The sequence below is a fragment of the Armigeres subalbatus genome, chromosome 2, assembly GCF_024139115.2.
Source record: "Armigeres subalbatus isolate Guangzhou_Male chromosome 2, GZ_Asu_2, whole genome shotgun sequence".
Taxonomy (NCBI): Eukaryota; Metazoa; Arthropoda; class Insecta; order Diptera; family Culicidae; genus Armigeres; species Armigeres subalbatus.
Genome location: NC_085140.1, coordinates 421,505,925 through 421,533,629, shown reverse-complemented (window position 1 = coordinate 421,533,629; position 27,705 = coordinate 421,505,925). Strand labels below are relative to the sequence as shown.

Below are 27,705 nucleotides of genomic sequence, written 5' to 3'. Positions count from 1 at the left end.
ACATGCAACCCATCATCTTCTACCCACCAACCGGTGTTTAATGTACCGACCAGTAACTCGTTTCAATCGTTGTCTGAGTCTTTGGACAACATGGACACAGCTGCAAACGATGATGTGTCATTTGTTCGTGGCACCATAAATCACAGTGCTAGTTCTAGGAAAATACGTTTGCCCACCGATATTCGTTTACGATAAAACGGTTACAGAGCTGAATCAACTGTTGGTCGCAGCAAACATTAGTCAAGAAGATTACCTTCTCCGAATTGGAAAAGGTAGCACACAAATCACCATCAAAACGAAACCCCACTTTGTGGCAGCTGTGGAACAGTTACGCTCCAGCAACGTACAATTTTACACCCACGGAATGAGTGACGAACTACCTGACAAATTCGTTCTTTCTGGTCTCCCGAGATATGACATCGAAGAACTAATTGCCGAACTGCGGGTTAACAACATTGTCCCATCTGACGTCAAGCTGCTCTCTGCGTCGAGTACTGGCGATATCGCTGCCTACTTGCTACAACTTCCAAAAGGGTCTGTAAAGCTCCAAACGCTCCAGAAAACGAAATCATTATTCAATGTGATCGTGTACTGGCGTTTTTACACTCGGAAGAAGATCGACGCTGTACAGTGCTTCAGATGTCAAAAATATGGACATGGTATGCGAAACTGCAACCTGCAAGCGAAATGTGTCAAGTGTGGAGAGCTCCACCTAACGAAAGAATGCCAAATCCCTGCAAAAGCAGACGATGAATCAGTGACGAAAGACAAAATTAAATGTGCAAACTGTAGTCAAAATCACACCGCCAACTTCAAAGGGTGTCCAACACGCTTGCTGTATCTGAAGAAGCTTGAGGAGGGGAAAAATCGAACCACTGTGGGCCGAAAGACCAGAATTGTACAATCCCAAAATGATAGGTTGCCGCCCCAGCAACACAATGTGCTACAATTGCCTAGTGAAACCGTTTCACGTATCCACTCCTACGCAAGTGTGACTGCTAATAGTCAACCCACGGTAACAGGGAAGAAACATGTGGAGCATGATCTTTTCTCTGTGGAGGAGTTTGTGATGCTCGCACGTGAGCTCTTTACAAGGCTGTCAAATTGCCAAACGAAAGCAGCACAATTTTCAGTTCTCTCCGAACTCGCACTGAAACACATCTACAATGTCTAATCATAATACCATCAAAGTCCTGAATTGGAACAGTCGTTCCCTGAATAACAAAATTACAGAATTTTTCCATTTCGTTGAATCTCACGATATCGACGTTGCAGTAGTAACCGAAACTTGGTTACGTAGTAGAAACTCCATGTACCACCCAAGCTACACGGCAATTCGCATGGATCGCCTAAGCACGAATGCAGACCGTGGTGGAGGAGTAGCTATCCTTATTAAAAGAGAACTCTCCTACAGTCAACTGGATCTCTCGATTACGACTATTGAGGCCATAGGAATCAAAATCAACACCGCCGTGTCGTCACTGAACATTGTGGCAGCCTACTATCCCGGATCGAATAAAATGCAGCACCTACACCAGTTTAGGCGCGACATACGAATGTTAACATCTTGGGATGTGCCGTTCTTCATTGTTGGAGATTTCAACGCTCGGCACATGATGTGGAATTGTGCCAGTGCAAATAAAGCGGGTAGAATTCTCTTCCAGGAGTACATGTCATCGGATTTCTATATCAACTATCCAGAGTCTTCAACACGCCACCCACCAGGGAGAGGAAGGTCATCAACACTAGATCTCACCCTGTCGAACAATCTAATCCAAATGTCAGTCCCGATTGTTCATACTGAACTGTCGTCGGATCATCTTCCAGTTACCTTCAACATAACCATCGACACTCCAATGGTGCCTCCAGGTCGCAGTTCTCGGTGCTACAACCAAGCAAATTGGAGACTTTTCTCCAGGACGATCAACGAGAATATCGACCTGAATTCTCAGCTTATCAACAACCTAGATACCCACGACAAAATAGACGAAGCCATCAATCTGTTTGAAAATATCATCCTCCGTGCTGAAGACGCAAGCGTACCGGAAATAATCGTTCCTCGGAAAACTGTTCTTCCCGAATCAATTAAGCTGCTGATCCGACTGAGAAATGTAAGACGACGTCAGTACTTACGCACTCGAGACCCGTTGCTAGGGTCAATTGTGTCTCAGCTCAACAACACTATTCGTACTAAATGCGCGGAGCATCGATTCAAGAATTTTGGTGACATGCTGCGAACGTTGGACAACGGTTGCCAAAAATTCTGGAAGCTGAGCAAAAATCTCCGCAATAAGCACAGCCCTCCCTTGAAAGTTGATGGCAGCCTGCTAGTAACACCTGCACAGATAGCTGAAGCATTAGCTGCTACCTTCGCCGCAGCACACAACAATCCACTGAATGGTGATTCCGCGACAACGGCAGAAGTGAATAAAACAATTGCAAGAATATCTGACAGAGACAGCATTATTGACCCTAATGTGCTTGTTAGACCAAAAGAAGTGAAATCCATAATCAGTGCCATTAAAACAAAAAAGCTCCCGGTCTCGATAGAATCAGGAACGTACTACTAAAACACCTTCCTAGAAAGGACTTATTCTATTAACAAAGATCCTCAGCGCGTGTCTCAAGTTATGCTACTTTCCAGTAAAATGGAAACATGCATCGGTTATTGCGATTCCAAAAGCAAACAAAGACATCACTTCACCAGGAAACTATCGCCCAATCAGCTTATTGAGTGGTCCCAGCAAAATCTTGGAAAGGGTGGTCTTATCCAGATTGAACCGTCATCTGGAAACCGATGTTATTGTTCCACACGAACAATTCGGACTCAGAAAAGGACACTCTACTGTTCACCAATCGAAATTAAAAAAGAAAACCAACAAAATCTTTCTGCTGGTAGATCAACCGGAATGGTGCTTTCGGATGTAGAGAAATCCTACGATTCAGTCTGGCAGCAGGCAGTTGTGTACAAAGTGCATCAATCTAATTGTCCACTATATATCGTAAAATAGTCCATTCGTTCTTGTCCTCCAGAACATTCGCAGTTGCGGTCAGTGGCTCACTATCTACTACACACCGGATTCCATTCGGTGTTCCACAAGGTTCCGTCTTGAGTCCTACCTTGTACAATATATTCACAGCTGATGTTTTAAAAGTAGACGGAGTAGTGTATGCATTTTTCGCAGATGACACAGCATACCTCGCTTCGGATAAAGATCCCGAAATAATCGTGACCAAACTACAGAATGCACAAAACAGCCTTGAGGATTTTCAACGCAAGTGGAGGATTAAGATCAATGCCACCAAAACCCAGATTTTTTACCAAAAAAGAGCAGCGCAGGAATCTTCCGAGTACCACCGTATCTACAAATGGCCTATCATCACCCTGGACGAATGAATCTAATTACCTAGGAATTATATACGATTCCAAACTCACCTTCAGCAAACACATTGATTATGCTACCAAAAAACTGGATAAAGCAACTCGCTCTCTGTTCTCGCTCATCAATCGTCGTTCCAAGCTGAGCTCAAAAAACAAAATACTTATTTTCAAATGTATACTTCGACCCATTATGGTTTATGGCTCACCTGTATGGGGTGATTGTGCAAAGTCCCATCGGAAACGCCTTCAGGTGAAACAAAATAAGTTGTTAAAAATGATATACAACTTTGATCCATTCTACCCAACTGAAGAACTACACCGTGTCACTGGAGTAGTAACTATCGAAGAGTTCATCAACAAAACAGCACGGAGTTTTTGGAACTCCTGTCAGATATCAGCAAATCCTTTCATCGAATCCTCCATGCTCAGACACTGTGATATTAGATTAAGTTAACCATCAGATCTAGGGTTTTTTTAGAAAACTTTTTCCCTAATTTGTCCAATTACAATCGTAAATTTAAATGCTCATAACAGAAATTGTATTATACGCAGCTTGAAAGGTGAACCAAATCTCTGCAGTTGTATCTCTAAGTGTCCGTATCAGTGTTTTGATAACATTCAATAAACCATTCAATAAATAAAATAAAATAAAAAAAATACCTGAATCAAAAACAAAACCCTTTTTTGAAAAAAATAATCATAAGGTAGTGATCAAGTATCTTATTTTTAACCAATGTGAATCCACGTTTAATTGGATGTTTTGATTTTCTGCTTTCGTTTGTTCAACGCAAGTAAAATTGCGTTTGATCTAATCAGCTACTCATCTTTATCTTTCGTATATTCGAAATCCATCAATCACTGGTTCCAGATGCGTGCTGAAAAAGTATCCGCCTGAGAGCCAAGTTTGAATAAATTTGCCAATATTTTATCAATTTATTTCTCTCGAAACTTTTGATGACTTAAAGAGATCGTGGGTAATTTGTCGTTTTTGACTACTTAGCGTAATAACCAAAAGCATATTATGCCCTTACATGTGTTCAGCACATGATCGGTGAATTATCACATGGTCGGGGTTCAGTGAAATCGAACTAAACGCCATTTTGACTGACATAAAATTTTGCTTATGTCATAAGACGAGTTTATGCAGTCCCATTTAATTCCACCACTTAATTGTACCTTGACAGATACGTATTTCGACCTCAACAGTAAGGTCGTCTTCAGTGTCTCGTACTTGACTCGACAGTGTCTCGACGACTCGAAGTACGAGACACTGAAGACGACTTTACTGTTGAGGTCGAAATACGTATCTGACGTCTCAATTAAGTGGTGGAATTAAATGGAATTGTACAAACTTGTCTTATGACAAGTGAAGACATTCCACTAAAAAGCTCAAAATAATTTTCTTAACCTATCACTGAGGAAAATGGACGTATGGTTTTCAATCAAACGCCTTATGAAAATTTGCCACAGGGAAACGTTATGAATTTCAATATGTTGCCTTATGAATGATGATTTTCATTTGAAAAAAAAAGAGAAGTGCGGCAGACTGGGTTCGAACCATGCACGTCGGGATTGGGAGGCCGGTATGTAGACCACACGCCCATCGACGCTTGGATACTCGGGCAGGGAACTGCGTATAAGAAGCACTGTTGGTGGAATAATCAGTCGAAGATTCATAAGGCGCCATTTATGAATTTCGATAGTCCAGTTCGCTGAGTGTAGGATATACGATCCCCAAATTTATGCATACATTTTTTGTAGGATATCCAAGGTATGGGCACAGAGAAACAGACGTCTCACTTAGAACAAAATGCAATCAAAATCATCGTCACGAAAACATTTTCGCCCAATGCTAAAAACACGGTGTGTGGCCAAGCGGCAACTAGATGGCGGTAGTGCGCAAACGTCAAACATAAGCAAAATCGATGGAAGCGCCATTGATGGCCGATTGACCACCTACAAAAAAAAATCAACTGTTTAAATGATAAACTATGAAACATGTGATGAATGAGACGTCTGTTTCTCTGTGGTATGGGGCTGAGGGATTTCCAATACAATTTGTGGTAAATTGGGATTGCTAAACGAAAACCAAGTCTTGTGCATAAAATTGTGTATTTTTTCATGTGCCCGATTTAATTTACGTGACCCTATTGCGCCAAAACGGGGACACCTTTTTAGCGAAGACACCGTTGCTATAAATTTGAACGTAACGATTGTTACGGCCCATCAAGGTTGTAACGGCTACCACTACACTGATTATCACCCCTCGTTTGACAACCAAAACAAAATCGTGCCAAATCAAATCCGCACTGTGTTTATTCGGAAAGTTTTCATTAGTTTTACCAAAATATTAATATTTCATCTCCAGTGCAATTGATAATCCACCAAAATGGGTCGCCGGTCGATCAACACGACCAAAAGCGGTAAATACATGAATCCTACGGATCAGGCCCGCAAGGAAGCTCGCAAGAAAGAACTGAAGAAAAACAAAAAGCAACGGCAGATGGTTCGAGCTGCCGTCCTGAAGGGCAAGGATCCGGCTCAATTGATTGAAGAAATGGAGAAAATTGACGAGATGGAGTTCAATGTTTACCAGCCGTCTCCTTTGAATGAGAAAGTTCTAAAGGAAAAGCGTAAGAAACTAAAGGAAACACTAGATCGGGTAATGCGGCTTTATCAAGTTGACGATCCGGACTTGTGGGCAGAACTGAAAAGAAAAGAAGTCGATTACGAAAAACGACGTAATAAGAGAATTCAATATTACGAAAGCGTGCGGCACGCCGAGCAAGTTCAGGTGGATGATATTCCGCTTCCATCGATGAATGAAACCCCAACGCCTTTATCGATTCCGCGAATTCCTATTCCGCCTATTATACCCACAATTGTTCCTTCGGTGAAGCCTGCTCCACCGCCTATATTGAAAAAGCCCGTAGAGAATCCTATAGAACCATCAGAGCCTGTAGACGATGACGACGATATCCCAGGATGTCCCCCTGGCCCAGCTCCTGATTTATTCGCCATGCCTGAGCTTGATTTCGATCTGGAAGAGTTTCACAATGAAACCCAAAAGAGCGTCAAGTTCTTTGACGATGCCGACTCTCGGGATAACTCCGACGATTCTGATGTGGAAAAACCGAAACAGCCTAGTTCTGTTCAGCAAAAGATGCTGGCTATTTCCGGTCAAAATTTAGACGAGTTCATGAAAGAGATGGAAAATGTTCAAAAGAAGAAGGATCAACCAGAAACATCGGTCAGCGCAATACCGATCCCGCCCAAACCGGTAATTGCTCTACCGAATCCGGCTCCGCATCCATCAGATCCGACTGTGAAATACGTCCCAATGCCTTCGATTCCCATGCCGGGTCCAGGACCGATGCAGCCAGCCCTAATGATTCGACCTCCTCCTCTACGCCCGGGAATTCCCGGCATGCCAGGACTTCGAATGCCTCCACGGCCTCCTCCGGGAATAGCGCCCCGAATGGGTATTCGCATGCCACCGGGACCTCCTACTGGCCCCCCACCCAAGCACATCCAACAGCAGCACATGCGAAACATGATGCAGCAACAAAAGGACCCGAAGAGCGCCACAATTTCGGCCAAACCGCAAATTCGAAACCTCAGTGCCGACGTTACCCGGTTCGTGCCCAGCGCTCTGCGTGCCAAGAAGGATGAAACTACCAAACGACCGGCCCAGGCTGGACGCGCAGACGTGGGTCCCCACCATCACCACCACCACATGCAGCCGCATCATTCTCATCATCAGCTGCAGCAGCAGCATCATCACCCCCATCAACAGCATTTCCAGCAACCACCTGGAAGGTCCGGTGGTCCAGGGGCTCCCGCGCACCCTAACAAACCGAGCAAGGATGACGCCTACATGCAGTTTATGAGGGAAATGCAGGGTTTGCTTTAGGACCTATGCAGCGAATAATTGGCAGTGTTTTAGTTGTTAAGAACGTTTGATTACTCCCAACGTAGAAGTATTTCAAAATAAATATGACTATAGAAATGTCTAAAAGTATTTTAAAGGTACCTAATTATTTTGATAATCATAGTATATTATATATCTAAAAATTGTATGTCAGCACATGTCAGCGGGGCTACCGCGTTCGACATAACATCATTTGGCATAATGGCATAAAGCAATAAGAATAATCTTATTTTCAATAATCATATTCTTAGCGTAAGCTCGACTCCAACATAGACTTTATTATCCTAAGCAATAGCGTAATTTGAAAAAAGGAATGATCTTCCTTTTGTATTGTGCCGAACAAACGCGTCCTTAAAAAGGAATCATCAACTCCGAGCAAACGAGTGCTTTAAAAAACTCTTTTGCATTGTTTCGCTGAAATTTAGAAAAATCTAACTGTCTAATCTAACTAATCTAAAAGATTTTTTTCTGGGTATATGTTATTGTTAGGTATATTTAATCAATTATGCCAAATTATGTTATGCCAAACGACGTACCCCCCAAAGTGGCTGGTTTCTCCACCAGTATTCTATTTATGGACCAACTGTACAATTACGGGTTTGAGAGAAGGTTCAAGAACCCTTGTCACCCATACAAAATTGTTAGAAGGCAACTAAAAAAGCGACTTTTGCTTTTGGGGAGTGGGCGTGGGACAATCGTGGCTTTGTCAATCGCCATTTTTGCATGACGTACCTAATTTATAAACCTTTTCAAGATCTTGTAATTTTTAAAATATGGTAAACTAGAATTGGGTATTAGTAAAAATCGAGAACTGTATGCATTTACTTTTAATTGAATACAACGTTCTTATTTTCGAAGCTAGTATTATACTCAACCATTGATAGTAAAAATATTTGTTTATTTCTCATATTTAAGCTACAGTCAAATCATGAACTCTCTTAAACTTTAAAGCATAATGTTTCAATGCCATTTACGATTATGGGAACTGCATATACCAATCAGTGTTAGTGCAACTGTCAATCTCTAGAGATGAATACTTGAGGCCAAAATACTTTATTCTTCCGCAATGATAAAATATAAACATATTTTATTTACTTAATTAACTAATAAACAGAACAACTGGATTAAAATCAACTTATTGCACTAACATAATCGGCGATTTTTTCAACGTTCAATAGTTTCTTCTATGGCTTTCAAGCATGTTCCCTAGGAGTTGTAAGTAATGATGCCGTTATCGATATAATATGATAAGTTGGTTTTTGCCAAACGTTAGAATTTTTTAAAGGTGAGGGAAAAAATAGTCGGACGGTAATGACATTCAGAGCCTATGTTGGTAATCATTTAAGACGACATTCACATTCCACCAATTCCATTCAATCGAATACATCATGCAACAAAATTAGAAACCTTATCAAAATCTTCGATAAAGACGGAAACTTGTTTGAGCTTCTTTTTCTCTAAATGTTTATTTTGAACCGCACAAACATTATTCACCCGGGTTTCAGAGATAGTGGAAAGAGAATAATTCGATAACAATAGTTTACAACATTTTCAAACTACTAATTCGTCATGAATTAATTAGGTCATTAACAAGTGCAACATAGTCTGTGGACTACGTGTTTGAGAAAGGTCATCAAAAATAAAATCACACCCAGTCGGTAGATGTACAATATGAATAAATTATTTATTTTTTGCATTGTAGCTCATCTTAAACATAACTTACAGAAAAAAAAAATATTATCAATAAATTATCCTATTTATTGTTGATATTGTTCTTCAAATCAAATTGCTCAATTAACTTTCTACGTTAAACTTTTGAAATTGATCACATTTGGCCACGCAATTGCTATGCTACAAAATACCAAAGAGAACTTCTGTACCTTTCTCAAACACGAAGCTCCGCTCCGAAACACGAATGACATCACACCACAGATAGGAGATAGGTACGTAGAAAGATAAGAAAAATTACTCAAACTTTGCAATAATTACCATCATCCCGACGCCGGCCAACAAAGCGGTGATTTCCTTCAGCGATTGCCAAAGCTTCGTAGACTCTTCCAGCAGTTCCGGAATGACGGAAACCGTTGCAATATAAATGAACCCACCGGCAGTGAACGGAAGCACCCACGATTCGGCGGCATCGCTACCACTACCCAACAAAGCTAGGACCGTTCCGGCCAAGGCACCGACGGCCGTGGTCAGCTGCAGCAACATGGCTTTCTTTTTGGAGCAGCCGGATTTTACCAGGATGGCAAAATCGCCAATCTCGTGAGGAACTTCATGCAGCAGGATCGTAATGGTGGTGATGATGCCGATACTATTGCCGGCCAGATAGGAAGCACCGATGGCCAGGCCGTCCGTGAAGTTATGAGTGAAATCCGCAGCCAGATTAAGGTACCCGGCAATTTTGATTTGGTCCTTCTTGGGTTCTTTCTTAACGGCTTTACCCTTAGCCTTGGCGTTTTCCGCTTCTGTTTTCTTCTTGTCATTTTTGCCTTTTTTGTCAGTTGCCTTTTTACTATCCTTTTTCGAAGGCGAAGCTGGTGGGGATGCCTAAAAATACGAAAAACTACGATGTATGCGTTTATTTTTTAACCTCGGATTATCTCCAAGGTATTGGAATCCGACTTAAAAATGATGTGCTCATGAGCATAATAATAGTACTAAGAGCGTTTCATTGCTATGTATATAAATACCTTTTCCTTATGCGAAGCGCCTCCGTGACTGTGACCATGTCCGCCAGCATCCTTCTTGATTAACCGAACGCCTTTTTCAACTGCCAAAAACACGATTATTCCAGCCAGCACCCACAAACCTACGCGCATATCGTGCCCGTGTCCATCATGTCCTTCTCCGCCGTGACTGTGACCGTGCCCATGTCCGTGGCTATGCCCGTCTTCGCCGTGGGAATGCGGTTGAATTGCATGGGGAATCAAATGAAGAAAAGCATCACCTAGCAGACCCCCGGAGGCAAAGGCCAGTAAGGTCTTCAACCGAGGTTGCATCTCCTCAGTGTTATCCAGCGGGATGGCAAAGAGAATGAAAAACGGCGCGGCGCTGATTAGCAAAGTTGATCCAAGGGAATGGACCCATATGTAGAAGGTGTCTGAGAAAAATATTGAACAAAGGAACATTTGTAAATCGTTTTATGTTTATATGTCTCGTTTTTTTAGAAAATTCATCGCATTTATACATTAACAAGTGAGTACATAAAATGTCATGTAGAAAGTACGAGATATGAATTGAAAATAAAATAACCTGTTTTTAAGAGTTAATTCTTTATCAGATCTTTAATAAAACCCCTACAAAACTCTTTTTAAAATTTATCAATATTTTTACAATATGTTGTTAGTTCACAGTAAGTTTTAGGATCTACCAAAGCGCACCAAATGCCAATAAAAAATTACTCATTTTTTGCACAAGCTTTTACCTACAAGAGCAAATTGACCATAAAGAGATGTCCGGTACCATCTCTCAACCACATAACTGAGGTCTGTGAGGATCTCTTACAACATATGTACGCATGAATTGATATGAATTCTACTGTATAAACAAAATATCACAGTCAGTCAAGAAGGCGCTCGATGCAGTTTCGCAGAAACCCGACCAATGAAGTCTGGTATTGATATTTACGTAACATTTTTCAAGTTTTTGCAACTAAACTTTCCAATGCTATCGGTAAACTAAGTTTTCTGTATAAAACTAATGCCCAACAACACCCAAACTTACCGACTTTCGGCTTATCCTTAGACTTCGGTGTATTATCTTCATGGATATGATGGTGGTGGTGATCATCATGGTGGTGTCCATGATCGTGATCATGGTGATGATGATGATCATGACTTTCATCCTGATATATTTCGTTTGCTTGTCGCGAGTACTAAATTGAGAAGGGAAAAGATAGAATATTATTCACTAAAAATATTCATGCAAGACCAAAAGCAATCCTTACTTTGAAACTTGGATTTTCATCGTGACCATGATGGTGGTCATGATGATGATCGTGTTCGTAATGCCCAGAACAAAGCGTTGGAAAAGACAGCCACAGAATCACCAAAAATAAACCCAAGGCGATGTGTACTCGCCAGGATTTGGATTCTCCTTGCTTTTTAACCACGGCGGTGTGTTTTCGACTCCGGCTTTGTGCGAGGTCCATTGTTCCGAGGATTTCGAAGGAAAATCCGGATATGTACAACCGCTAGCTTGGACAGTATATTTACACGTCACTGATAACAACGCGCACAGATTTTTCGGTGATCTTTCCTTTCTACTTTCTGATGCGGCACACAACTGGCCGAAATGCCGATTTGACGTTCGTGTGAAAGCGGCTGCCAAAAAAAGACAGACATATTTTTTGTGCGACTGATTTCGCACAAATAACGATTGTCACGTTTGTAACGCAATTGCTATAAAGTTTAATCACCTACTCAAAATTGCATCGTATCTGACTATATGATGATTGCACTATAGATTGCACTAAAATCATGGAGTTGTAAAAAGCACTCAGATAGATATTCCGTGTATGGTAGAAAATCGGAAATTTGACATGATGCGCATTGCCAATGACATAATTCGAATTGTCACGATTAGCGTCCCATTGCGAGTGCTCAATCGCGCGGTTTGGTTGCGGTACGACCAATAAGTAAATTTATTACCCAGTGGAATCAAATAATTATAAAAGACCATTATTTTTGACGTAGAACTACGTCTGTCTTTTCTATATTGGGGTACACTTTAAAATTGCAAAAAATCGAAAAACGTCACGAAAATATGATAGACTTTGATCGTTAATATCTCAGCCATTTCTCGATGGATTTTCAATTTTCTTGGACCATTCGATCAAGGGAGAGTCAACGCTTCATTCCCGATGTACACTGAAGTCGTTTTTTACGCGGTTTTATTTTTACACGAATCGAATTTCGGGATTTCTGCGGTTTATTCAGACATACTTTGGAATTTACGCGGGGTTTAACTTTGTTTTAATTCACGTGGCCCATATCATCCGCATAAAAAATGACTCCAGTGTATTACAATATATACGTATGATAATGTTTAGTATTGAAACGTGCTAACAGTTTAGGAATTGGTTTCGGTGAATCAGTCAATCTCATAAGTGCATTGCAAGCTTCTTCTTCCATAGCACTACATTCCAACTGGAACTTGGCCTGCTTTTCAACTTAGTAATCTATTAGTATTTCTTTAGATATTGATTAAAAGTTTTCTTTGCATCAGTATGTATCTTGTGTGGTAAATACAACGGATACACTATGCCCAGGGTGTGAGAATGTTTCCCACCCGAAACATCCTAGATCGGATCGAGAATCGATCTCGCCATCTCCGGATTCTGCGCCTTTGTTCTCAAGGCTAACTGGGAACCTCAAGCCGGCATAGACGTCAAATTAATGCAACTTACAGGACTTTTAACTCGTTTTTACTAACTTACACGCGCGTTTTCTCTGTACAGCATGGGGTCGTTATACGACAGCTGCTCGCTTACGTCTATTGATGCCAGTAGAGAGGCTCGGAATCTTTCTCGCTGCTGCAGTAAATGCGTTCTGGTAATCTTTCTTCGGCTCTTGGTGTCTGCTGGAGTAAATGCAAAGTCCGACTCCTCACGTGAAGGAATGATAATTATTATCAATAAACTCTTCAACTGTCAAGCAGCGGCCAAGGCAGCGCAGCGGTTCACTACCAGCCAGATTTTTGGAATGAATCGCCTACTTTGAGCATTCTTACAGCGGCACACTAGGAGTTAACTTTCGGAAATCAGTATGGCGAAAAGCATCTAAGGTTTAATATCTCGAAAATTAAGCAACTTATTCGAAAAAATATTTGGTAGGCGTAGTAGCAGACACCTTCCTACATATTATTTATTTATTTAATCAGACTAAGGCCGAAGTGGCCTGTGCGGTATATAAGAGTCTTCTCCATTCGGCTCGGTCCATGGCTACACGTCGCCAACCACGCAGTCTACGGAGGTCCGCAAGTCATCTTCCACCTGGTCGATCCACCTTGACCGCTGTGCACCTCGCCTTCTTGTGCCCGTCGGATCGTTGTCGAGAACCATTCTCACCGGAATACTGTCCGACATTCTGGCTACGTGCACGGCCCACCGCAGTCGTCCGATTTTCGCGGCGTGAACGATGGATGGTTCTCCCAGTAGCTCATGCAACTCGGGTTCATTCGCCTCCTCCACGTACCGTCCGCCATCTGCACCTCACCATAGATGGTACGCAGCACTTTCCTTTTCGAAAACTCCAAGTGCGCGTTGGTCCTCCACGAGCATCGTCCAGGTCTCGTGTCCGTAGAGGACTACCGGTCTAATGAGCGTTTTGTAGATTGTCAGTTTGGTACGGCGGCGAACTCTATTCGATCGGAGCGTCTTGCGGAGTCCAAAGTACGTACGATTTCCAGCCACTATGCGTCTCCGAATTTCTCTGCTGGTGTCATTTTCGGCAGTCACCAGTGAGCCCAAGTACACAAATTCTTCTACCACCTCGATTTCGTCACCACCGATGCAAACTCGCGGTGGGTGGCTCACATTGTCTTCTCTTGAACCTCTTCCTATCATGTACTTCGTCTTCGACGTGTTGATGACTAGTCCGATCCGCTTAGCTTCCCTCTTCAGTCTGATGTAGGCTTCCTCCATCTTCTCAAAGTTTCGTGCCATAATATCTATGTCGTCGGCGAAACCAAATAGCTGGACGGACTTATTGAAAATTGTACCACTCGTGTTAATCCCTGCTCTTCGTATTACCCCTTCCAAAGCGATGTTGAATAGCAAACACGAAGACCATCACCTTGCCGTAACCCTCTGCGGGTTTCGAAGGGACTCTAGAATGCCCTGAAACTCGAACTACTCGCATCACCCGATCCATCGTCGCTTTGATCAACCGTGTCAGTTTATCCGGAAAACTGTGTTCGTGCATTAGCTGCCATGGCTGGTCCTGAGCGTTTGTATCATATGCGGCTTTGAACTGGCTGAATTGACGGTGTGTGGGCACGTTGTATTCGCGGCATTTCTGCAGTACTTGGCGAATGGCGAACACCTGGTCCGTGGTGGAGCGTTCGCCCATAAAACCTGCCTGGTACTGCCCCACGAACTCCCTTGCAATTGGTGCTAGTCGATGGCATAACATTTGGGATAGTACCTTGTAGGCGGCGTTCAGCAATGTGATTGCGCGGTAGTTGCTACAATCCAGGTTATCGCCCTTTTTTAGATGGGGCACACGACACCTTCCATCCACTCCTGCGGCAAACCTTCTTCCTGACAAATCTTGGTAATGACCCAGTGCAGCGCTCTGGCCAGTGTCTCACCACCGTGTTTAAATAGCTCTCCTGGTAGTTGGTCAAACTCAGGGGCTTTGTTGTTCTTCAGCCGGCCAATCTCCTCCTGGATTTTCTGGAGATCCGGAGCCAGTAGAATTATGTCCTGCGCGCGTTCTCCCAGGTCCATCCCCATACCGCCATCTTCGTCTGCCACATCGCCATTCAGGTGTTCTTCGTAGTGCTGCCGCCACCTTTTGATCACCTCACGCTCGTTCGTAAGAAGGTTCCCGTTTATGTCCTTACACATATCGGGCTGTGGCACGTGGCCCTTACGTGAACGGTTTAACTTCTCATAGAACTTTCGTGTGTTATTAGCGCGGTACAGTTGCTCCGTTTCTTCACGGTCTCGATCTTCCTGCTGGCGCTTTTTCCTCCGGAAAATCGAGTTTTGTCTGTTCCGCGCCTGTTTATATCGTGCCTCGTTCGCCCTCGTGCGGTGTTGCAGCAATCTCGCCCATGCTGCATTCTTCTCTTCCACTAACTGCTCACATTCGCCGTCATACCAGTCGTTTCTCTCTGATCCGGAGGCACCGTGCCAAGTGCAGCGGTTGCGGTGCTACCAATGGCGGATCGAATATCTCTCCAGCCATCTTCAAGAGACGCTGCGCCTAGCTGCTCTTCCGTTGGAAGTGCCACTTCCAGCTGCTGCGCGTATTCTTGGGCTAATCTACCATCTTGTAGCCGCCCAATGTTAAGCCGCGGCGTCCGACTTCGACGCGTGTTGTACACCGTCGAGAGTTTTGAGCGCAGGCATACTGCAACGAGGTAGTGGTCGGATTCAATATTCGCACTGCGGTAAGTGCGGACATTCGTGATGTCGGAGAAGAATTTACCGTCGATTAGAACGTGGTCGATTTGGTTTTCCGTTTCTTGGTTAGGTGATCTCCATGTGGCCTTGTGGATATTTTTGCGGGGGAAGAAGGTGCTTCGGACTACCATTCCGCGGGGGCTGCTAAATTTATGCATCGTTGGCCGTTGTCATTCGATACGGTGTGCAGACTATCCGGTCCGATGACCGGTCTATACATTTCCTCCCTTCCTACCTGTGCGTTCATGTCACCGATGACGATTTTGACGTCCCGCAGTGGGCATCCATCATATGTCTGCTCCAGCTGTGCGTAGAACGCTTCTTTCTCGTCGTCGGGTCTCCCTTCGTGTGGGCAGTGCACGTTGATGATGCTATAGTTGAAGAAACGGCCTTTAATCCTCAGCTTGCACATCCTTGCGTTGATTGGCTGCCACCCAATCACGCGTTGGCGCATCTTACCCAGCACTATACCTTCCTACATAACTAGTTCCAAATAGATTTTCGTGAAAAGCTCCTGCTGTTGAGAAAACCCGCGTTAGATGTCTTTCTTCATACAAATTTCTGGCGGGTCACTCATGCTGGCTATTTTGCGCATATACGATAGCGCCTGGATGTGACAGCGGCGAGTAGAAAATCAGCCCCTGCCAATAATTCATTATCATTTGATAACTTCGCAGGTGAAAAGTAGGCGAGTTGTTATCGGCGATAACTTTTCAAATCTTGCAACACAAAATTATTATTTTAATGTATACCAAACTAATCTAATACCAATTTAATGTAAACAATGAAGCTCAATCGAATGTTTGACATTGTGTTTTGGTGTTATGTAGGAAAAGTTCAAAAGTAGCCTTCACCAATAATGCTTCGAATCAAGATACAATTATCGAACGATTCTTACTTACGAGTTTTAATTAATTGATAATTTGGATATGTGATCGCTTGAGAGTGTTATTCATCCTCGTTTATTTGAAAAAATATTTTTTATCATCCTTTTAAATGTTAGTCTAAAATCTCACTCCAACCTCAGGAGAGCAGGATAAGCAGCGAAAACAGATTCACCCTGGGCTTGAAACACGCTTGCTTTGGTCTCATCGAACAGAAAAGTTGAAAACCTGTACATTACATACAGCTACGTAGTTCAACGGCACCTTTGCGTACAACCCGATTGGGCTGCACCTTTGAGTTTTTACAAAATAATAATCATTATTAAATAAATATAATATATATTAATAAAATAATAAATTTTATTTAAGTACTTATGGCATCTTTTACTCGATTTTTAAGTTGTCCTGTTTTTAATAAATAAGAATAAATCGGATTCGGCGGAATTTAGAATAGATCAGGCTTAGGTCTGTCTCATTTGGAGAATTAAACTTAAAAGTGACAGTTCGAAAATTAAAAAATCACCCCCCTATAATAATGGCTGGTGCTACCAAGCAATTCCAATAGGACATCGATGGAAAATGATTCGATATCTGTCAAAAGTAATCTTGCTCTGCGAGCAGGGTTATTTGATAATTATTGAAATGTCACTTTTAAGTTTAATTTCAGTTTAATTATCCAATTGAGACAGACCTTAGTGTGTGGATAACGTGCAGGGTCCGTTCATGAATGCATAACGGTGCATAACATCGTGCCCGAATCAGGAAAAGAGAATAAAGATAAGGGGAAAATGTGCGTGCATCCAGGAAAACAATTTTCAAACCGTCTGTTTTGACAGTGCTCTTCCATATTTTCAACGCTTTTTTCAACCCGTTATGGCAGATTTTGGTGAAAATACTGAAATTACTTGCATTCAAATGTTCTTTTTGTGATACCCGTGGAATTACGAACATTTCGCATGCTTAGTGATAATTGTGCTTCAAAAAATACGACAAAGTTTCACAATGAACTCCAATTTTACAACACCCAAAACCAGTGGCGGAAACCGTTTCGGTTTGAAACCAAACACCCCAGGTCGATCGAATATGATCAGACCTACAATGAGTACATCGTTATTGGGTGGGACTAAATATACTACCAGTTCATCCAGCAGTGAAAGCTTATACGCAACTCCGTCATCTTCAGCCATGAAGAAATCGAAAAACCCATCGGCCTTGTTCTCCAATACCAAATCGAAATCAACGCTCGCCCTGACCCCGGTGTCACAGTTCCGCCCCCGTTCCGATTCGGTAACGTCATTCAAAAGCTGCGGGGGCTCGACTTATGGAACCCCTATCGATAAGCTGAAGAAGACCAAATCTGCCCTGGATGGTTTAGCCGTTGGAACACCGGAGTGTTTCTCGAAAGTGTCGCTGGATAGTCCTGCAATGGTCGGACGTCCTTCGTCTAAGTTAGATGAATCGGTGAAATCGGTTAGGGAGAGGGACCCAATGAGTTCGGAGATAAGTAATTTAAAAGTGGCGGTTCGGGTAAGGCCACTTTCTGCCAAGGAGTGTATTGATTCCGTGGCGAATATTGTGCGAGTAAGGGAAAACGAAGTGATTGTGAATGCTGGTAATACAGCAGATAACTCCGCAGGAGTGGAGCACTGTTTTCAGTACGATTACGCATTTTGGTCCTGCAATGCAGAAGATCGATCGTATGTTGACCAGAATGGTGTTTACGACAGTCTTATGAAGCCACTAATAGACAAAGCTTTCGAGGGATATAATGCATGTCTATTTGCCTACGGACAAACGGGATCCGGAAAAAGCTACAGCATGATGGGAATAGATTCGGACGACTTAGAGATTAGCTCGGAAGCCGGTATTATTCCACGTTTCTGCCAAGAATTGTTCTGTCGAATCAACGCATTAAAGGGAAAGATACAGGCCGAGATAGAAGTCAGCTATTTCGAAATTTACAACGAAAAAATACATGATTTACTGGCCGTTTCCCCAACCGAAGGAGTTTTTTCTGTAACATCGTCGAATGTCAAAAAGCCTCCGTTGAAAGTGCGCGAACATCCCTTCTGGGGCCCATACGTGGTAGATTTGAGCACCCATCCGGTTGATTCTCATTCGGCTTTGAGGAACTGGCTTGCCGTCGGAAATAGTCAGCGGGCTACAGCCGCCACTGGGATGAACGACAAAAGCTCTCGTTCGCATTCGATATTTTCGGTTGTGCTTAATCTTTCGGAAGTGGTTTCCCCGGAGCAGAAAAATCTGAACGCGGTTCACCAGACGAAACGTAGTAAAATCAGTTTGGTGGATCTGGCCGGTTCGGAACGTGTGAGCCAAACATGTGGAACCAGCAGTGAGCGGCTCAAGGAAGGTATCAGCATCAATAAAAGCTTGTTGACGCTGGGAAAGGTTATTTCGTCGCTGGCGGAAACAAAGCGAACTGGTGCAAGCTACATCCCGTATCGAGATTCCGTGTTGACCTGGCTTCTAAGGGTAAGTACCTTTTTCGTATAATATAAGTATTCTATCTGCTACATGGTTGTTTAGTTCTTGCATTGGGACTTATTTATATGCTTATAAATTGATTGCACGAGCAACTAGCATTGACTCGTCTTGCGGCTTTTCAAGTATAAACCATTTTCGGTATAGTTTTCCAGACTTATTACCCACAGATTTTCAAAACAAATTGTTTTCGGATGATTTTATTGATTCATCATTTGGTTACTCATGGTTTTGACGTAAACTGCGTCTAAGGGGAAGACTCGGATACAGGATGTAAAATGAAAATTTCAAAATTGGCGACCGTCACGAAATCATGTAAGATTTGTAACAATAATAGGTCCTTTATGTTTCAATTGATTTTAAAGATTTATATATCAATCAATCCGCAAACTTTTTACCAATTTGCCAGCAGTATTGAAACTTTTGATTATCAACGCTAAACTATTGAAAATTTTAGTTCTTTCATGTATCATGCATCCCCTATACAGTATAGGGGTCGTACACATATTACGTAAGCACTTATGGGGGGAGGGGGGGTCGATCAATATCTTACGCTCCATATAAATAAAAAATCATTTGTATGAAAAAAATCTTACATGGGGGGAGGGGGGGTCGAAAAATCCAGAAAAATTGCTTACGTAATAAGTGTACAATCCATTACAGCATGTTCCAATCCTTGGTATGCCTACTTTTAGGGTATTATCAATGATTGAACTGGAGTGTATGAATGGGGTGCTCCAGCTGCTAGACAGTGGGACCTCTATTCCCTCACAGAGTGGCTGCTAAAGCGGGGTAGTAGTGTCGATTGGGTGGTTCCTTCTCTTCTATATAGAGCGGAATGATTGGGTACAGTTTACTATATTTGCAGGGCTGTTACAACAGGCGCAGATTTCGCGATTTTCGCGTTTTTCGCTTATTTGCCACGGATTTACCTTTCCAGTCGCGAAAATCGCGGTTCCGTCAAACATTGTCGCAAAAAGTCGGATTTATAACTACAATCTCGCGAAAATCACGATTTTCCTCAATTTAATTTTAGGATTAATTCAACATGCAAAATAAGTCAATCCGTCAAGATTCAAACACATGGTATTCGAATAACCATTATATAGTCGTATGGATGTTGGTTTAAGTGGACATATGAAAAGTCTGTCGAATTGTCAGATCGATCATATTGCATTTCTGGATTACCGAAATGCCAAGAACTATTTATTTTATTGCTTAGAATTGTTGTGCCGCTAATTACGGAGGTACAATTATGATTACTTGCGCTGCATAGAGGGTCGACGATAAAGTCGGATCAAACGTAGTAATATTCACACCTGCAACTGCCGGGATAAAACTGATAGCTGATCGAAGCTGTCTTTATTTACTTACTTACTTACTTACGGATCCTGTACACCTCCGGTGGTGCAAAGGGCCGACTTGAAAGATCTCCATCCTGAGCGTTGCCCGGCTATCGCTTTAACCTGTTGCCAGGTTAGATTTCGGTCGACTTCTTTTATTTCTTTATTGAGGCTTCACCGCCATGAGCCTCTGGGTCTGCCTCTGCTGCGATGTCCCGCTGGGTTCCAGTCTAATGCTTGTTTACAGATTTCGTTTCCGCCCCTACGTAGAGTGTGGCCGACCCAGCCCCACTTCCGATCCCGAATTTCTGTTGCTATCGACCTCTGGTGACAACGACGATGGAGCTCATTGTTTGAGATCCAGTTGTGAGGCCACCAGGCCCGAATTATATACCGCAGGCATCTGTTAATGAACACCTGCAGCCGTTGAGTGTTCTCCACTGATACACACCATGTTTCGCTAGCGTATAACAGCACAGATTTCACGTTAGAGTTGAAAATTCGTATTTTGGTGCGTTCACTTATCTGCCTGTTTTTCCAGATATTTCTTAAACTTCGAAAGGCAGCCCTTGCTTTCTTGATCCGTGCGCCTATGTCGATCTTGGTACCGCCGTCCAGAGGCGCCTCGTCCATACGTTCTACCTGTTCATGGAACAGGTAACCATTTTTAGTTCAGAAGTAAGAAACTTAATGTACCTACTTACAATTAATTTTCTAGCAATTAATCATTAGGGCGAACAAAGTTTCACGTAATATTTCCAATGATGATTTAATATCTAACGAAACAAAATATTTCGTAGGCAAATCAAGTTAACGCCACATGCTTGGCGTACAGTCAAACTGCAGCTAAATGTGTGTTTCTCCGATACACCACACCCCATCACATAGAAAGCTTTTGCCAGTCGTGCGATCCATAATGAAGAACCAACAGCAGCGCTGCCAGAAGTCAAATTTAAAGTTTTGCGCCATGACAAATGATTTGAAATAATTTCCTCCTTGGTATGCTCATTCGTTCTCCACGCGCAGAGAACCAGCGTGAGTGCGGCCAGCTTTCTCCTTTTCCTCACATCATCCTCTTTCGCATGCGAAGCAAGCACGTTTAGATGCAAATTCTGCTATGCGCGCAGGAGTCAAACCCGTTCGACGCGCTGCGAGAACAATCAACGACGCGACGCACCTTCGGTTAGACTCGGTCGAAGTGTCGGGCTGTGCTTTGTCGAAAGGCGCACCGCGCACGCTTTCGTTCATACTCAATGATTGGAAACAGTTTGTTTTTCTTTTTCTCCTGATGAATATGCAATGCATCAAGAACAATATTAAATTAATGTTTGCGTTTTCAAAGATACATTAAATAATGCTTTTTACGAATACTGAAAATCAATCAACATAGAGAAAAAGGTATAGTTCTCACTAAATTTGAAAAATCACTAAATTTGAAACCCGGGATTTAGTTCTATCTACAAGACCATTTCAATCTAGAGAAGTTGTTCAGTAACAAAAATTTCCGTGTGTTCCTCATGAAGAGTTAGTACATCCATAGAACCTTAACTCGAACTTTTTCCAGCAGTTAGTTCAGCCTAGGTCGATGGGCCCTGGTTTTATAACTAATTGCTAGAAAATATGTTTCCGCTGCATACAATTTAGCCTCAAACGAGAGGAATTTGAGTCTTGCAACCATGTGCAGGGTAAAGTTAATTTTGTTATAATTCAAAAATTGCAATTTTTTCTAATATTTGGTTAAGTTGTACAAGAAAAGGTTGTAATATCCTCCTTTGCCGTGCGGTAAGACGCGCGGCTACAAAGCAAGACCATGCTGAGGGTGGCGGGTTCGATTCCCTAGGCAATTTTCGGATTGGAAATTGTCTCGACTTCCTTGGGCATAAAAGTATCATCGTGCTAGCCTCATGATATACGAATGCAAAAATGGTAACCTGGCTTAGAAACCTCGCAGTTAATAATTGGGGAAATGCTTAATGAACACTAAGCTGCGAGGCGGCTCTGTCCCAGTGTGGGAATGTAATGCCAATAAGAAGAAGAAGAAGATTAGATTGAATGCACAACTTTCATCCGAAGCCACAATGATTGATGAATATTTTTTATCAGGATGGTAGAACAGTTGTAGCATAAGTCCACGAGACGCCCCTGCCGCCGTCCGACGCCATTTGGCTACCAAGATATTGGAAGCTTTCAACATTCTCCACTGGTTGCCCGGCTACTGTGAATCTGGAAGGAGTCGCCGTGTTTACATCCAACGATTTGGTTCTGTTGACGTTGATGACTAAACCTGCCGAAGAGGAGCGCTCGGCAAGGTCGTTGAGCTTACTCTGCATATCAGAGCGCCGTTGCGCGAGGAGTGCAACGTCATCAGCCAATTCGAAGTCGTTTAGGTGCTCCATGGTTATAGGCTGCCATAACAGCCCGCGGTTTGGTTCACGGTCAATCGCACCTATCAGAATCTCATCGATTACGATGAGGAACAGTAACGGTGATAGGATACATCCTTGCCTCACACCAGCTACGACCCGGATAGGGTCGGACAGGACCCCATTGTGCAGCACTCTACGCGAAAAGGCCTCGTACTGTGCTTCGATGAGGCCGATGATTTTCTCAGGAACTCCCTTGCGTCTCAGGGCGCTCCACATATTCTCGTGATTGAGACGGTCGAAAGCTTTTTCGTAGTCAATGAATACCAAGTAAAGAGACTCTTGGAATTCGTTGACCTGCTCCAGAATGATGCGGAGCGTGACAATATGGTCCACACAGGATCTTCCGGCACGGAATCCGGCTTGCTGCCGCCGGAGAGTCGCATCGATCTTCTCCTGAATCCGGGCTAGGATAATTTTGCACAGAACTTTGAGAACGGTACACAGCAACATAATGCCTCGCCAGTTATCGCATACAGTCAGGTCACCCTTTTTGGGCACCTTTACTAAGATACCTTGCATCCAGTCGACCGGGAAAGCTGCGGTGTCCCAGATATTATGAAATAAACGATGCAGTAGTTGAGCGGATGTCATGGGGTGAGCTTTGAGCATCTCGGCTGATATGCGGTCGACCCCTGGGGCTTTATTCGATTTCATGCTTTGGATGGCTGTTTGAATCTCTAGCAGTGATGGAGCTTCGGTATTGACGCGTGTTATACGTCGGATCCTAGGCAGATCATGCCAAGGTGGTGGTGGCCTGGCTGGCACTTGAAAAAGTTGTTCGAAGTGCTCGAACCAGCGTTTCAGCTGGTTAGTTGGGTCGGTCAATAACTGATCATTCGCGTCTTTCACAGGCATCGTAGCATTCATCTTCGCCCCGCTTAAGCGTCGTGAGATATCGTAGAGGAGGCGAATGTCCCCGGTTGCGGCGGCTCTCTCTCCTTCGTCGGCCAGAGAGTCTGCCCACGCTCGCTTGTCCCGTCGACATGAGCGTTTTACTTCCTTCTCAAGAGCCGCGTATCGTTGGCGGGCTAAGACTTTGGCTCCTCTGGTTTTCGATCGCTCTATCGCGGCTTTGGCTTCTCTTCGCTCCTCTATCTTCCTCCAGGTCTCATCGGTGATCCATTGTTTTCTCTGGGTGCGTAGTTCGCCCAGATTGTTCTCGCTGGTGGCGATGAAGGCATTCTTGATGGCGGTCCATTGCACACTGGTTCAGGAGCCCCCAAAACGTGCGTTTTTTAGTTTTCGACCTGAAAACTACATTTTAGAGTCATGATGTCTTCAGAAGAGTTGAAGAATATTTCTTGGGCTTTCTTTTGATAAGAAAATGTCAATGATCGATCCACCTTGAAGGGCGGTATGGAATAAAAAATTTACGCAGATGTACAAAAGCAGTGGTTGTTCTCTGCAATAATGTTATAAAGAACTAGTTGACCCGGCAGACGATGTCCTGCATAGTAGGCGAGAATGTGCATTCCGAACTTCCCATACAATGTTCGCATAGGAATCACAATTTTAGTTTTTCACGATTTGCTCAACTTTACTCGTGATTTTTCCATAAGGAAATATCATATAAACCCGTCGGAAACTATAACGAATGTTTCTGCTGAAGAAATGAAAAAAATCCATCCAGCCGTTTTCGAGTTATGCGGATACGAACACAGACCATTTCATTTTTATATATAAGATGTGAATTGGAACATCTTTTCGGAAGACACAATATTGGACAAACGGTTTTGTAAGTTTTGCAGTCGATTCATTGTTTACGTAACAGTTGTACTGAAAAACGTACATTAAGGACTATTTTAATTTGATTCAAAACAATAGTGGAACACGATGGAACAAAACAAAACATTGTGCATTCGGTAGCTTAAAACCGAATCTTTCAGATGGTGGCTGTTTGGCTTGCCGCTTCTTGCCGCTTTTCATGGTGTGTTGATGTGAAAATTGACTATTTTTTCTAAAGATTCCTTAATAACTTTGACAGGTTTCAAGATAGATCAAAGTAGTCTTCTAGACAAACATGTTTTTGTCATTATGCACAACTTTATAGAATAAACCATAGTGCTAAAATCATTTCAAAAAAGTTATGCTCAAAATATGATTTTTGGGGGTCATTTATACAAAACGTGCTCTAATTCCTTACAAAACCGTTTGTCCAATATTGTGTCTTCAGAAAAGATGTTCCAATTCACATTCTTTATAACATTGCAGAGAACAACCACTGCTTTTGTACATCTGCGTAAATTTTTTATTCCATACCGCCCTTCAAGGTGGATAGATCATTGATATTTTCTTATCAAAAGAAAGCCCAAGAAATATTCTTCAACTCTTCTGAAGACATCATGACTCTAAAATGTAGTTTTCAGGTCGAAAACTAAAAAACGCACGTTTTGGGGGCTCCTGAACCAGTGTGCGTGGGTCTCCCGTGACGGCTTTACAGAAAATCAAATCGACCACATCTGCATCAGCCGAAAATGGAAACGGAACCTTCTTGATGTACGGAATAAACGTAGTGCCGATATCGCGTCTGATCATCACCTCCTCATCGGCGAAATACGCCTGCGCATTGCGCGGATTCGTCGGCAGGAGGAAAGAGTTGGACGACGATTCAACACACGCCGACTGGAAGATGCCACGGTGAAACGGTCCTTCGTTGAAGAACTGGAGACGCGTGCTGCAGATATTCCGGAAGGTGGCAGCGTGGAAGACCAATGCACACTGGTTCAGGAGCCCCCAAAACGTGCGTTTTTTAGTTTTCGACCTGAAAACTACATTTTAGAGTCATGATGTCTTCAGAAGAGTTGAAGAATATTTCTTGGGCTTTCTTTTGATAAGAAAATATTCATGATCTATCCACCTTGCAGGGCGGTATGGAATAAACATATTACGCAGATGTACAAAAGCAGTGGTTGTTCTCTGCAATGTTATAAAGAATGTGAATTGGAACATCTTTTCTGAAGACACAATATTGGACAAACGGTTTTGTAAGGAATTAGAGCACGTTTTGTATAAATGACCCCCAAAAATCATATTTTGAGCATAACTTTTTTGGAAATGATTTTAGCACTATGGTTTATTCTATAAAGTTGTGCATAATGACAAAAAACATGTTTGTCTAGAAGACTACTTTGATCTATCTTGAAACCTGTCAAAGTTATTAAGGAATCTTTAGAAAAAATAGTCAATTTTCACATCAACACACCATGAAAAGCGGCAAGAAGCGGCAAGCCAAACAGCCACCATCTGAAAGATTCGGTTTTAAGCTACCGAATGCACAATGTTTTGTTTTGTTCCATCGTGTTCCACTATTGTTTTGAATCAAATTAAAATAGTCCTTAATGTACGTTTTTCAGTACAACTGTTACGTAAACAATGAATCGACTGCAAAACTTACAAAACCGTTTGTCCAATATTGTGTCTTCCGAAAAGATGTTCCAATTGATCTTATATATAAAAATGAAATGGTCTGTGTTCGTATCCGCATAACTCGAAAACGGCTGGATGGATTTTTTTCATTTCTTCAGCAGAAACATTCGTTATAGTTTCCGACGGGTTTATATGATATTTCCTAATGCGAAAATCACGAGTAAAGTTGAGCAAATCGTGAAAAACTAAAATTGTGATTCCTATGCGAACATTGTATGGGAAGTTCGGAATGCACATTCTCGCCTACTATGCAGGACATCGTCTGCCGGGTCAACTAGTTCTTTATAACATTATTGCAGAGAACAACCACTGCTTTTGTACATCTGCGTAAATTTTTTATTCCATACCGCCCTTCAAGGTGGATCGATCATTGACATTTTCTTATCAAAAGAAAGCCCAAGAAATATTCTTCAACTCTTCTGAAGACATCATGACTCTAAAATGTAGTTTTCAGGTCGAAAACTAAAAAACGCACGTTTTGGGGGCTCCTGAACCAGTGTGCCACGTGACCTTGTGAACCGGTCGATGAGGGAAGAGCGATCCCCCGATCACCATGTCGTTATTACCACAAAATTCTGCGAACAGCTCTCCGTTTTCGCTCATTTCTCCGAGATCATGGCGTCCCGTCTTTATTTAGGTCTTTTTAAATTTATAATAATAGGATCAACACCAATGAGAAAATATTAGGAAGGAAGGCCGAAGTAAAAGGGCCGCTTGTCGAGTCAACCAAGGGCTCCGCCAGTTATTTTGAACTAAAATTACCACATTAAAATGATTATAAGGATAAAATTTGGTAGTGAAAAAAAAACACTAATAAAATAGAAATTGCGATGATAGGGTCCCGACGGTTCCGGCTTCTCCCCGAGGACTGGAATCCTGGGGTTCCTGTCGCTATGTATGGCTCCTTTTCTAAGGGTGGTGGAAATATGGTTCATCTGCATCCTCGAGTGTATCGCAGTAATCTTTTCTTTGCACGCTATTCTCCGGTGGTATGTTAACTTGCTGCTGAAGGATTGAGATCTACTCCAGCTATCTTCAAAAGAAGTTGCGCCTAGCTGCTCTTGCGTAGCCTTGGGCTAGTCTACCATCTTGAAGTCGCCCAATGCCAAGCCGCAGTGTTCGACTTCGACGCGCGTTGTATACCGTCGAGAGTTTTGAGTGCAAAGGCATACTGCAACGAGGGAGTGGTAGGATTCAATATTTCAGCCCTAGGCTGGTTCGTCTCCGGAATTTGGTTTCCCGTTTCTTGGTTAACTGATCTCCATGTGACCTAGTGGATATTTTTGCGGGGAAAGAAGGTGCTTCGGACTACCTTTTTGCGAGAGGCTGCAAAGTTTATGCATTGTTGGCCGTTATCGTTCGATTCGGTATGCAGACTATCCGGTCCAATGACCGGTCTACACAATTTTGACGTCCCGCAGTGGGCATCCATCGTATGTCTGCTCCAGCTGTGCATAGAACGCTTCTTTCTCGTCGTCGGGTCACCGTTCGTGTAAGCAGAGCACGTTGATCATGCTCTAATTGAAGAAACGTCATTTTATCCTCAGATTGCACATCTTTGCGTTGGTTGGCTTCCACCCAATCACACGTTGGCGCGTCTTGCCCAGCATTATGAAGCCGGTTCCCAGGTCGTTGGTGGTGCCACAGCTTTGATAGAAGCGCTCGATGCCCGCT

At 42.8% G+C, this 27,705-nt stretch overlaps 3 protein-coding genes across 3 annotated transcripts in view; 2 read left to right on the top strand and 1 right to left on the bottom strand.

Annotated features, from left to right (window-relative positions):
• The first annotated feature begins 5,656 nt into the window (after positions 1-5,656).
• Positions 5,657-7,403, top strand: LOC134213463 (WW domain-binding protein 11). Its single transcript, XM_062692527.1, has one exon. It carries the CDS (start codon positions 5,772-5,774, stop codon positions 7,293-7,295), a length of 1,524 nt encoding a protein of 507 aa, XP_062548511.1. The 5' UTR covers positions 5,657-5,771; the 3' UTR covers positions 7,296-7,403.
• Positions 7,404-8,347: 944 nt separating this feature from the next.
• Positions 8,348-11,645, bottom strand: LOC134213464 (protein catecholamines up). Its single transcript, XM_062692528.1, has 5 exons — positions 11,266-11,645; positions 11,043-11,193; positions 10,010-10,419; positions 9,303-9,866; positions 8,348-8,519 (listed from the first exon to the last, which is right to left on the bottom strand). The coding sequence occupies exons 1-5, from the start codon at positions 11,467-11,469 to the stop codon at positions 8,478-8,480; spliced, it is 1,371 nt and encodes a 456-aa protein (XP_062548512.1). The 5' UTR covers positions 11,470-11,645; the 3' UTR covers positions 8,348-8,477.
• Positions 11,646-17,130: 5,485 nt separating this feature from the next.
• Positions 17,131-27,705, top strand: part of LOC134213462 (kinesin-like protein KIF14) — a 57,476-nt gene continuing 46,901 nt past the window's right edge. The window contains exon 1 of the mRNA XM_062692526.1: positions 17,131-18,827. Coding sequence (XP_062548510.1) covers positions 17,337-18,827 — 1,491 coding nt within the window. The 5' untranslated portion in view covers positions 17,131-17,336. The remainder of the gene's footprint in view (positions 18,828-27,705) is intronic.

What these genes read in the sequence shown, in the direction of transcription:
- LOC134213464 (XM_062692528.1), bottom strand. Translation starts at nt 11,469, where the DNA reads ATGGACCTCGCACAAAGCCGGAGTCGAAAACACACCGCCGTGGTTAAA. An exon ending in GCGCTTCGCATAAGGAAAAG is followed by an intron (nt 9,867 to 10,009) that starts GTATTTATATAC and finishes TCGTATTTTTAG; the next exon opens with GCATCCCCACCAGCTTCGCC. An exon ending in TGGCCGGCGTCGGGATGATG is followed by an intron (nt 8,520 to 9,302) that starts GTAATTATTGCA and finishes TACAACTCCTAG; the next exon opens with GGAACATGCTTGAAAGCCAT.
- LOC134213463 (XM_062692527.1), top strand. Translation starts at nt 5,772, where the DNA reads ATGGGTCGCCGGTCGATCAACACGACCAAAAGCGGTAAATACATGAAT.